Genomic DNA, 12,817 nt, shown 5'->3' on the forward strand with positions numbered 1-12,817 from the left:
TTGTAGAAAAAAAAAAAAATGTCAGGTTATCATGTTTGGTTACAGTAGACATTCGAAAAAAGAGAAATAAGTAAAACAGAACAGATTTTCATCGTTTTAAATCTCATTTTTGCATTTTATCAGTTACTCTCCTGCCCCCCCGCCTCTCCCCCCACAAAACAGTAAAAAAATGTTCAAAGTTACCCTAAAATTTGAATTTCATAGACAGTTTTGTGACAAAAAAGCAACAAAAACTCGGGTTAAGTTTTTTTTAAAAAGGAGTCTAATTTTTCGTTTAAAGTTTTTTCTTCCCTTCTCTTTTTGTTATTATTATTATTATCATTGTGGTTAGTTCATTAAGAATGTTTTAATAGATTTGTTTGTTTTTTTGTGCGAGAAGGAAAAATAAAAAGGAAAACAAAACATAATAAAATATTAAAGTCTTCGGAGGGGCCACCATCAATCGAGTAATTCTATGTAGTTTCGAAATGAAAAAGGATAAAAAATGGCCGTTAAAAAGTCGTTTTAAATAATAATAATAATGATAATAATATGAAAGCATTGTTTTAAATGCTGTCAAAGTTGGAAAATTAGTTATTTTAGAAAGTAGTGCTCACATTGTTTCGTTAATTGGACAAAGAGAGAGAGAGAGAGAGAGAATTTAAAGTTGTTTTCGCTTTGAAAATCTCGCATAAGAGAATTTAAGAAATTAAAAAAAAAGAAAAAAAGATTTAAAACAATAAAAAAATTATTTGTTGTTAAATAATTTAAATGTTTTTCTTACCTGTTTTAAAAATGGTGTGCTCCTGTTCTTTTTCCTTTTTCTTACCGCCATCCTTGAATCCTTTTTTTCTTTTTTTCTTTGTGTTCCAGGTGAGCAATAAAAAACATTCGAATAAACCAAGACCGGAATATTCGGACGAAGAAATGACTGCAACTGTCATGCACAAGGGAAAATTAAAATTAGTGCACATGTAAAAAAAATTTTTTTTTTTTTAACAATGATTGGAAAAAATAAAGTTTTTTTTTTTAAAAAAAAAAAAGTACATTAAGAAGATTGGTTAAACTTCGAACGAATTTTCTAAAAAAAAAAGTCGTAGAATAATTTTTTTTTTTTTTTTATGTTCATTTAGTTTTCGTAACAAAATAAAATAAAATAAAATTATTCAAATGAAATTGTTGTTAAAAAAAAAAAAAAAAAAAAAAAAAAACATTAATATATAACTTACGAGAAAGAAATAAAATAAAAAAAATTTTTTTTTTTTTTAAATTGTTTTTTTATTTTTACTTTATTCAAGCAAAACCGTTTTTTTTTTTTTTTTGTAATTTCCCTTTCCTTCCCTTTTTTTTTTCTTGAAAATATTTTTAAATTATTCGTTTATAAAATAATAATATTAATAATAATAATAATAATAATAAATAAATTTCATTTACTTACATGTAATAAAGAAAAAATTAAAATAAAAAAAAATGAAACAAGTTTAACCGTTAAAATACGTGTTAACATGTCAAACTGAACTTCGCAAATGATTCGTTAACAAGCTAAGCAGGGAAAGGGAAAAAATTTCCCTGCACTCTTTCTCCTAATTACATGGCGCCAAAATGGCGTCATCTTTTTAATTTGTATTTAAGTTTATTTAAACGCGCGCGTGAAAAAAAAATTCGTTTTATTATCATTATTGTAATTATTATTATTATTATTATTATTATTAATATTATTATTTATTATTATTATTATTTATCGAGTTAACAAAAAAAGACAATTTGAAACGTATAAAATTTTTAAAATTAATTATTATTTGTCATTATTACATAATCATCACCATCAATCATCACTATTGGTCACCATCACTAAAGCCATTATCATCATAATTAATATTATTATTATTATTAAATATTTTTTTATTGGGGGGAGGGGAAGGGGGAATTTTATTTTTTAATTTATGTCATTTTTAAGCATTATTATTTAACACATTAAAATAAATTCTTATTTTTTTTTTTTTTATAAACAAATGAAAACAATTTTTCTATTCTAATTATTTCGTTTTTTTTTTTTAAAATATTTATTTAAATTCATTATTATTATTATCATTATCATTATTATTATGAATTTCGATTTTCTATTTAAAAAAAAAAAAGAATTAAAATTTATTTATACAAAAAAATGTTTTTTTTAAACTAATTATTACTATTATTATCATAATCATCATAATTATTAAAATCATCATCATCGTCATGATTAATTAATTAATTTATTTATTGATTTATTTATTTATTTAATATCATTATTATCTAATTTAATTCCGTCATCAATTTAATAATATTTTTATTAATTAATTTAAAATTTTTAAAAAAATTCACTTCATAAAGTTAATTAATATTTATATAAACATTTAAATTTAATAATCGTTATTATTCGTCTATTGCCACGTTCCAACGGTTTTTTTGTTTTTCATTTCGTAATAAGACTTTCGACTTAATAATTATTATTATTATTAATAATATTTTCGTTAATTTTGTTTGTTTTTTTTTTAAATGCGAATATTATTTATTAATAATAGTAATACTCTGTTTATGATGTCGTCATCGTTTCGTTTTTTTTAAAATCATTATTATTAATATTTTAACGAAAAAAAAAAAGAAAAAGTAATTAAGGACAACCACATTGTTCGACGACCATTTTGGGTAAATCCCTTTTTATAATATTATTATCGGGACCGAAATAAATAATGCTCATGCTTGAAAATTTAACTGGTGCGCAACAGGGTTGTATACCGGAAAGTCTATCCATTTTCCTATATTCGTCAATCACGTGTGTGTGATAATTAAGGAAAGTATCCGGAGTTCTGTGCATGCCACCGCAATCACCCCTACAATAATTGGCATGGTATCCCTTGGGAGCAATTATCCAATCGTCCCATTTCAATTCTTTAAAACTCACAAAAAAATTTTGCTTGCAGCATTGTCCTTTGACAGCACCAGAACAATCAAGAGCTCTCCTTCGAGATCTTTTCATAACAACCGGTTCGGTGTGCACGACCAAAAACGGCCTGTTCGGATCGAGTTTTTCATTTTGACTAGAAATATTTTTCAAATAATAGTCTTCTTTTTCTTCTTTCCCTTTCGACGACGACGATTCCCCCCCGTTGTTCGTCTTTGTTCCGCCATTTTCGTTTTTATATCTGTTGCTACCGTTGTAACTTTTCTCATATCTAAAATTCTCTCTTCCATATTCTACGCTTCTTCTGCTTTTTCGATTCGTCACGACCGTGTTATAATTTTTTAATTTATTATTACGTTTGAATATTAATACCTGTACGACGTCTTTACAACCTGTACAATCAACTAACAGTCTTAATCTTTCTTTGTGAACGTTTCCTTCCTTATACCTAAAAACAATTATCAATATTATTATTACAATAATTTCTTTACGGTTTTTTTAAAAATTAAAATCAAATTTTAATTGATACAAAAAAAAAAAATTCTTTTCCCCTCCCCCTTCTTTCCTTTTTTTTTTTCAAATAAAAAAAAAAAAAAAAAAGTTAACTGGAGAAATATTTTTTTGGGAATTATGCCAGGAGAAAACATGGATTTCCATCAGATACTTTTTTTTTTCCAAGTCGAGTCGATGTTTTTAAATAGGTCGAGACATTTTAAATTTAAATCTCGTCGTCGTCGTCGTCGTCGTCGTCGTCGTCGTCATCATCATCATCATTATCATCATTATTATTACTTCCTTTTTTTTACTGTTGTGTTTCACGGTTCGCGTACTGAGTAATAAAATTTATTTATTATTAATAATTTTTTATTTATACTTTTCTTACCATTCTTTTATTGCATTCGTCATATCAATTTTTTGCCATCCTAAATTCGTTAATGACACAGACAGGGAACTGACTAGTTCTGTGTGTTCATCGAAATCCTGTAAAAAAAAAAAAAAAAAATGAATAATAAAATGACATAATGGAAGAAATTCGCCGGACGTTTTGTTTGGTTTTATTATTTTAAATTTGTTATATTCCTATTATTTTGTTTTGTTTTCCTGGTTGTCTGTTTGTTTGTTTGTGTGTTTGTTGTGTGTGATTGTCTGTGTGTGTGGAATGTATGTGGGTGTGTGTGTGTGTATATGTAGGTGTAGGTGTGTGTCTGTCTGTCTGTGTGTGTGTGTGTACAGTAGTAATTAGCAAAAACATAAATTTATTTTGAATTGTTAACATTTTTATAAAAACGTATAAACTTAAAAACATTTGTCATGAGAAATAAAATAAAATAACAAATGTATTAATTTGTTAAAAAGTTTTTTTTTTTTTTTTTTAATTTAATTTCATTAAATTGACAATTTAAAAATTATTTAGGTCATATAAAATCTCAGCATAAATGATTAGTGCTTGATAAGTGGTTTTTTATAATCCCCATCATCATCATCCTCCTCTTCCTTCCTTCCCTGTTTTTTCCATCCAATTTTTTTTTCTGTTTTTCCCTTTTTCCCCTCTCCCTCCCCCCTTCATTCCATTTGAGTCATATAATTTTTTTTTTTTAAATCCTCCCCATCCAGAAAATAGAAAAAAAATTAATATTATATCTAAAAACTGAAACCGAAGATTGGGGGATGTCAAGGACATCCGGATATTTGAGTAATGAACTAAAGTGATTTGATAAAAAATTCTTAAAGCTTTGTAAAAACTTATAGAAAACATAAAATTGAGCTTTTGATTTTTTTTTTTATTTTTTTTTATTTTTTCTTCTTAGAATTAAACCTTTTCATGGTTTATTAACAATTTCATTTAAAAAAAAAGGCATAAAAACAAATACAATAAAATAAAATATAATAAAATAAAATGATATAAAAAATCTATATGATAACATTTAGAAAGTAATTTTAATATAAAATTAGTGTTCTGTTTTATCAAGAATATTTATTTATATTATCTTGGGAATAAATTATTGTATTATATTTAAAATCAAATTTTTAAACTTTTAAATTATTTTTTTTTTTAAATGTAAATTCAAGTTATTGTTATGTTTAAATGAGTTTACTTCAATACATTTTTTTTTTAAATCAAAAGCTCTTGAAAAATATTTTTTTCCTTTTTTTAAATAATCTAAACTAAAACTATCTATTATTATCATATAAAATTATTATTTTACAACTTTATTATAAATATTTAACATAAAAAAATTAATTATGACCATTTGTATAATTCAACACAATGTAATGAAAACTTTTTTTTTTTTTTTTTTTCATTTTTATTAAATTTCTTTTTATATTTTTACCTGAACATTAAATCTTGTTTTGTCTCAACAGTAAATAACCCCGAAATAAGTAAAATTTCAAAAAAAAAAAAAAAAACAAATAACTTACCGAATTAAAATCATTGAAAATTTTTTTTTTTTACATATACCAAATGGAAGAGTGAGAACGCGAAGGAAAAACCGTTAAAAAAAGTAAAAATTTAAACAAATAACGTTTAAAAATATACATTTATGTTAAAAAACCTTTTAAAAATAAATTATTTGAAATTATTCTCAAGTATTTTAAAAAAAACTATGTTAAAAAAAAACAAAAAAAAACGTTAACAATGCTCGATGTAATTTTCGAATGAGTGGACTTGTCAAGTTCCGCCGCCATTTTGTAGCAGACGAAAGAATGTTACGTCAATTAATGATGACGTATGTAATTCGATTATTATCTTTTAATTTTATCTCAAACTGAATAATTACTTTTTTTTTATTTTTACACACACACACACACGAATATATTTACTTATTTATTTATTATTAACAAAAATAAAGTGTAAATTTATATTTTTTTAATCTTTTAAATAAAAGTTTTATCCGTTTAAAGTTAAATTTACATTACATTTCAATTGACAAACACGATACATTATTACTCTATGACAAATTTCAAAAAAAAAGAAAAAATTCGTTATTATTCCAAAAATATTTTTTATAATTATTATTAATAAAAAGGTTTAACTGGTTTAATGTATGTGTCATTGTTTTGTTTTCCGTGTGTGCATTTTCTCGTAGACGAAAATAAAATAAACATAAACGTAGACTGTGTTTTTTTTTTTAATTAATTAATTTCAAAATAAAATTCAATTAAAATTTATGTAAGGTAAACAACACTATCGAACACCATGTTTGTTTGTTTGTTAAAAGAGTAATTTAAATCATAATAAAAACTTTTGAGCAGACAATGAGTAAATTTTACGTGTCGATGATGTGAAATTGTATAATTAACCAGTTGTTTCATTATCCATAAAACACGTATTATTTAAAAAAAAAAAAAACAAAACTCCATATTTAAAACTTTTGTCACGGTTTTTGCAGACGAAACACTTTTGGCGGTTTGCATATTCTCATATCCATTTACACGTTTCTTACAAATTAATATATACTAATGATGATTTGATTAAATTATTATTATCTCACTCTCAAATACATTTAATTAAAAAAATTATTATTATTATTATTATTATTTTTGTTTGTTTGTTTTAAATGATAAGTTGACATACCTTACCACTTAAAAAGGAAGTATTGGCCACGGACGGTTTAAATTTGAATACCCATAAGGTCATATTTTTATTTCCAATAATCAAATGATGATTGACAATTGATTGATTGAGTGCGACTTTAACCCATAATAAAGCTGATTTAACTCTTAGCTGACTTATAAAAACACCTGGATCGCTTTCAGACGAATGACTAAATTCCAAAAGGGTTTGACCATTTAATAACTGTCCTGTAAAAATAAATAAATAAATAAATTTATTTTAATAAGTTACCCTTTCGAAAGTTATGTGGTTTTCAAAAAAAACGATTATTATTATTATTATGGACGACATGGAAATGTTATAAAAAAAAAAAAAAAAGGTAAATAATAAATTTATATCGTGTAACTAAACGAGATCGAAAAGGTCACGACGAGAAGAAAAGGTCGTCGTCGTTAAAAAAAAAAAAACCTTCTTCGATGTCCGAGACGTAAACATGTTCCAGACATTTTTTTTTTTTTAGGCATGAAATTCCGTTTTTTTTTTTTTTTTTTTTTTTCCTTCAAAATTTTCCATCGTCTCGGGGGGATTTTCCTTTTTTTTTACAACATGCAACTAAACCGGAAGTTATTAAATACGATGTTTTGCTTTATAGTTTGTTTTTTTGGGTTTCTCTCTCTCTCTCTTTCTTCATTCTTTTATAAATCTAATGATTGTTCTTTTTTTATTTTCAATGCAATTGTCATGCAAAACGTGCACTTTTTTTATTATTATTATTATTATTTAAAACATTTTTATTTTATTTTTTTTTTTTGGCAGCAATTACATTCCCATAAATCAGTCTGGATAATTTTGCTGCATACAACAGCAGCAGCAGCAACAACAACAACAACAACAACAAAAAATTCACTTAATATAATGAGTTTAGTTTTAAAAAAAAAAAATAATTTTTTTTTTTCCTTTTGTTTTATTGATCTTTTATTTTATTCCCATCCATTTTCAAAATATAATTTATTTATTTTTTTATTTTTTTTAATAACAATTTATGTAAAAAAAGTTTTTATATTTTAAATGTTTTTAATAAAAAAAAAAAAAAAAAAAACTGCAATTGCATTTAATCCATTTTTTTTTTTCCAATTTCTCAAACACTATTATTATTATTAAAGTTTTTTTCTTTTTTAGTTTGCAGTGATTTTATTTAAATTAATTTTTTGTAATTGTGTTTACTCAAACCAAAATTTTATATAAATGTTTAATAATAATAATAATAATAATAATAATAATAATAATAATAATAATTCTTGCATTTCTTGCATACAATTAACAAAAAGAAACTTTTTATTGTGATATATTTTATGTTAGCTGTCATACTTTTTTTTTTTACTTAATAAAATAAAAAAATATATATTTTTATAAAATAAAGGACTTAAATATTTATTTTGGACAAAGTGTGCGTGTGTGGGGGGAAAGGGGGAGGGAGAGAGAGAGATAGAGAGAAACTTTTCCATTATTACTAAAGTGCATTATTAATGAAATTTTTTATATATATATATATTTCTTCAAATGTCCATTTTAAACCAGACAACATTAAGTAGTAACATTATACTTTTGAGTAAAATAATATTTTGCAAACGTGAGAAATAAATGAGATAAGATAAAGAGAAATAGTCTAGACATATTTTAAAACCATTTTAAATGTCACGTCAATGGTAAACGATTTTTAAGCAAAAAAAATAAAAAAATTATTTAGTTGAAGGTTCTTTTTAAGAGTTTCAACCAACTTATTATTATTATTATTATTTCTCGGTCGTTCGTTATTTACTTATTAATTTATCGTTATTATTATTATTATTATTTCGAAAACTTATTTTTATTTATTTATTCAAGTAATTTTAATTTTAAAAAAACAACATCACATTGATGTGTAAAAAAAATAAGAAATCATGCAATTTCTAACCTTGGTTAATTTTTTTTTCCTTTTTGGATTTCCAGACGGGGTGTGGTAAAAAAAAAAAAAAAATTTAACAAAAAAAATCGATAAAAAACAAAATTTTTCGTGGTATATATACTCGAAAGCATTAAATATTAAGTAAAAAAAAAATAATAGTAATAATAATGAAATTATTATTATTTGTTTTTTTTTTCTTTCGTCGTATACAAAAAATAAAAAAAAAAAAATTGACAGACAAAATTAACCACTCGGAAAATATAAGTCAGAAACTGAGTGAAAAAATAAAAAAAAAATGAAAATGAAAATTGCAATTTTTCGCGATGAAAAACCACGACACAGACATTTAGGCACCAACTGAATCCGCCATCTTAATGCGGATTCAGTTAAGAATATACCAAAATTTATAGCGCGATTGCTTTGCTGCCAACAGTAAAAAAAAAAAAAAAAAAAAAAAAAAAGTTATTTCCCTGTCGAATTAAGATTTATTGAATGCTACGAGATTGAATTGTCAATTCAAAAAAATGAAGAAAAAACTTGGGGAAAAAGTTATAAAAATCTGTGATAACGATGCAAATGGGAATTATATAAGTAATTAAAATTATTATTTTTATTAAAAAAGTTTTTTTGTTTTTTTTTTTTTCGATGCAAAAAATAAAAAAATGAATGTTACTGCATAGCGACGTAAACGAGGTACGTTTTTAAATTGTTTTTTATGTTCGTAGAATAAACCATTAATTTAATCATCGGTTAAATTTTTTTGTCTTCTATTTTCTTTTTTATTTTTCCCTATTAATATTATTATAAAAGAAAATACGAGAGAGAGAAGCATGTAAAGATACATACATAAGCATAAAAATGAGATAAGGAGAATAGAATGTGCAACGGTCGTTCGAATTTCAAACCTTCTACTTCCACGTTTTTTCTAGAATGTTCTAACGTTTGTTCCACAGTTTCAATATCAAGTTTATTCATTTGCTTTTTTTTAAGTTTTTATTTTACCCGTTAATACTAAACTATATTTTTTTTGTTAATTATTTTTCAGTAATGTTAATAACTATTATTATAATATACGATGCCTTTATTTAATTCGATTAAAACAATAATTAAGTGATGAAGAAATAAATTTTCGAGAAAGGATGAAATTCAAAATGGAAGCTTTTTTATGAACGGAATTATATGTTTAGGTAAATTCGTGAAATTTTTTTTTACAAATGATGATTTTCTACATGGGGAACAATGTTTTCTCAATTCCAGTTTCATTTTTATGACATTTAATTCGATTCCTGATAAAAGGAGACATTTTTTTTTTGTTAATTCCTTCGTTATAACGAAAAACGATTACATAATCTGATACATCAGAAAAAATTTATATCTGACAAAATGGTGAGTTAACACTCTTATTTATTCAAATGTGTGATAAATTAATTAAATTAAGTTTTTTTTTTTTACCGGCTTTTTTATTTTATTTTATTTTCAAGGTAATTTAAATCATAAAATTTAAGCAAAACAAATTAATGAATTCCAAATTTTGTTAGTAAATTGAAACTTTTCTCTCTCTCTCTCTCCCTTTAAGATAAAATAATAATTTGAAGAAGAAAAAACTATAAAATTTTCGTAAACATTTACGCTTCTAAGAGATTTTATTGAGATTTTTCTTTAAAAAAAACCAATAAAACAAAAAAAAAAAAAAGTTGAATATGGGGAGAAAAAAATGTTTTTCTTTTTCCCTCACCATGAATTTTATATTATTATTAATACGAAAAAGTTTGCCCTTTTAAATCTTTTCTTGATTTACGATTAATACAAAAGAAAGTATAGAAGAAGAAGAAGACACATTCATGTATTAAAGATAGAAAAAAAAAAAAAAAGAAAAATAGAGAAAGTCCCTTCAACTTGTGAGAAACAATAAAAAAAAAAATAATAATAAAATATTTATCATATAATAATTTTTTTTCTATTTTATTTATTGAAAGATTTCTATTGTATTATTATTATCATTATTTTTTTTTTCAAGGACTTTTATTATTTGATAACCTGTTCTTTAATAATAATAATAATAATATATAGTAAAAGAATATGGAAGAAGGAGAGTAGAAAACAAAAAAGGTTTTTTGTGAATGTTTATAAATTGTTTGTTCACTCATATAAATTTGATAAACAATTAATGCTTAATAATCATAATAATAATTATCACTTTTTATTATATTGTTCCAGTATTGGAATGTGAAAAAAAAAAAAAAAATTCAAGGATAATGAAGGAGAACACATACTCGAAACATTAACAATACAACAAGGCCATGACACATGTATCAAGTCAAAAATTATTGTGAAATGAACACTAAACTACTAAACTAAAACTACCAACTAAAGGTATAAATATATAAATTATAATTTAAAAAAACCTACGCGCGAAATTGTTTAATGTTAAGGAAAAAAGTAATAATAATGATAATAATTACAATTTGGAAAAGTTTTTAAAAAGTTTTAAACTGACTCTATTTAATGCATGTTTTGCATTGAATTGTTTACAAACTTTAAATTTATTTATGGTTTTTATAAATTAAGGCTAGACTACTCAAAGTGTGTATGTGCGTGTGCGTGTGTGAGATTGATATTCAATGATATAAATTTATTTTATTTGTTTAACTAAAAAAAAAAAAACAAATTTTGTTTTTTTTTTTTTTTCATGTTCAAGGTTAGTAGTTTTGTTAGTAAAATATTTCTTAAAAAATCATTTCATCAGTAGTAAATAAATAAATAAATTTTATTGTTTTCCCCCCCCACCCCCCCCATTTCGAGGTGAATATAAGATTCGAAAAACGAAATAAAACAAAAAAACTTTTTTTTTTTGTTTTTGGGGAGTCGAAAGAAGGAATGGGGGGGGGGGAACAAACCAATAAATAATAATAACGTCATTGATTTTATTGATCGGACGCAAACAAATATTATCGTAAATCATCCTTATCACGTCCAGTATAATATTTTTGTTTTCGTTTTTAAACATTGTCCAATAAGTATATTTAAACTCTGGGAAAAAAAAATGGGGTGAACAGTCTGGATATTGGTCGTGACTTTTTTAAAACCTTCAAAAAAAAAATAATAATAATAATAATTCCAAAATTTATTTCAACAGTAAAAAAAAAAAAAGGAATAAACTTTTTTCTTTTCTATTTTTGTTTTTTTTTTTTTATAAAAAAAATAATGTAAAATTTAAATAAAAAGGAAAAATGTACGCCTACAATTTTTTACTTATGTATTTTGTTAAACATGAACGTATTTTAAAAAGTTATTAAATTTCAGGATGAAATTAAAAAATAATTTGAATGCTTTCATTAAATTAAAAAAATTTAAAAAAATAGTTTAAATTGAACACGTATTAACAACGATTGGTTCTCGAATGTTTTTTATTGCCAAAAAAAAAAAAAAGGGAAAAATAAGAAAATTTTTTTTTATTTTCTCTTATTTTTTTAACAATCCAAAACGATAGATTTGAAAATTGTAGGGTTGTCTTTGGTGGTCAGTCTAGCGTTGAATCGATGAAAAGGCGTCTATGTGGCGAACAGAATCATTTTCCCTTGATTCCGATATCTCAAAGCTGGAAATTTTTATTTCTTTTATCACTCCCTTCCCCCCCCCCTCGAAAGAAAAAAAAACAATTCGTAAACTGTTTTTTTCTTTTATTTTCGATTCGAAAAAAAAAAATGGATGTGAATATAAATACCCACGTAAAACATTATTGAATGTCAATATTTATAAACAACAATTTTTTTATTTTTATTTTTAGGAAAAACTAAAGGGAAAAATGAAGAAAATTCTCATGTGTAAATCAATTTATGGAGTTTTTAAAAACACCCCCTCCCTCCAAAAAAAAAAGGAAAAGGAAAAGAGAAAAAGAAAAAGAAGAAGAAGTAAATAGTAGGTTGATTTCAATGACAATTTAACTTGATTTTCCACTTTTCTTTTTTCTTTTTTTTTTTTTTTTACACATTTTCATTTTATTTTTGTTAATGCCTGTTTTGTGCGTGAGCAAAAAGAAAATTCTAGAAGGTTTTTTTTATTATTAGGTTCGATTAAGGAAAAATCAACTTTGATTTTTATCAATTAAATTATTTTTTATCAATCGTTTTTTTTTTTTTAAATTAATAGGATTCACGCGAATTTTTTTTTTTTTTTTAACGAGAAAGAAAAATAAGAAAGAAAAAAACTGTCGTCTGCAGTCTAAAGTCTAGACTTTTAATATGAAACTAGACGGCAAAAAAAGATGAAAGAAAAAAGAATAAGAAGAATAAAAAAATAAAGTTTTTTTTTTTTTTCTATAAGTTTTAAAAAAAAAAAATAAAACTTATCCATCTTTTTTCGCATGAACTTTCTTATTCTCTCTCTTTCTCTCTTT

The 12,817-nt window shown here is 23.6% G+C and overlaps 2 protein-coding genes across 2 annotated transcripts; both read right to left on the bottom strand.

The window, feature by feature from the left end:
- Positions 1–2,629: 2,629 nt before the first annotated feature.
- On the bottom strand, positions 2,630–3,826 carry Phum_PHUM193490 (Bone morphogenetic protein 3 precursor, putative; the record flags this gene model as incomplete). The annotated part of the gene is made up of 2 exons (XM_002425294.1): positions 2,630–3,368; positions 3,804–3,826. 2 exons carry the CDS (start codon positions 3,824–3,826, stop codon positions 2,630–2,632), a joined length of 762 nt encoding a protein of 253 aa, XP_002425339.1.
- Positions 3,827–6,476: 2,650 nt separating this feature from the next.
- Phum_PHUM193500 (uncharacterized protein) lies at positions 6,477–6,982 on the bottom strand (the record flags this gene model as incomplete). The annotated part of the gene is made up of 2 exons (XM_002425295.1): positions 6,477–6,687; positions 6,945–6,982. 2 exons carry the CDS (start codon positions 6,980–6,982, stop codon positions 6,477–6,479), a joined length of 249 nt encoding a protein of 82 aa, XP_002425340.1.
- Positions 6,983–12,817: the final 5,835 nt, after the last annotated feature.

This window comes from Pediculus humanus, genomic scaffold (genome assembly GCF_000006295.1).
Source record: "Pediculus humanus corporis 1103172107542 genomic scaffold, whole genome shotgun sequence".
In the NCBI taxonomy this organism is placed as follows: Eukaryota; Metazoa; Arthropoda; class Insecta; order Psocodea; family Pediculidae; genus Pediculus; species Pediculus humanus.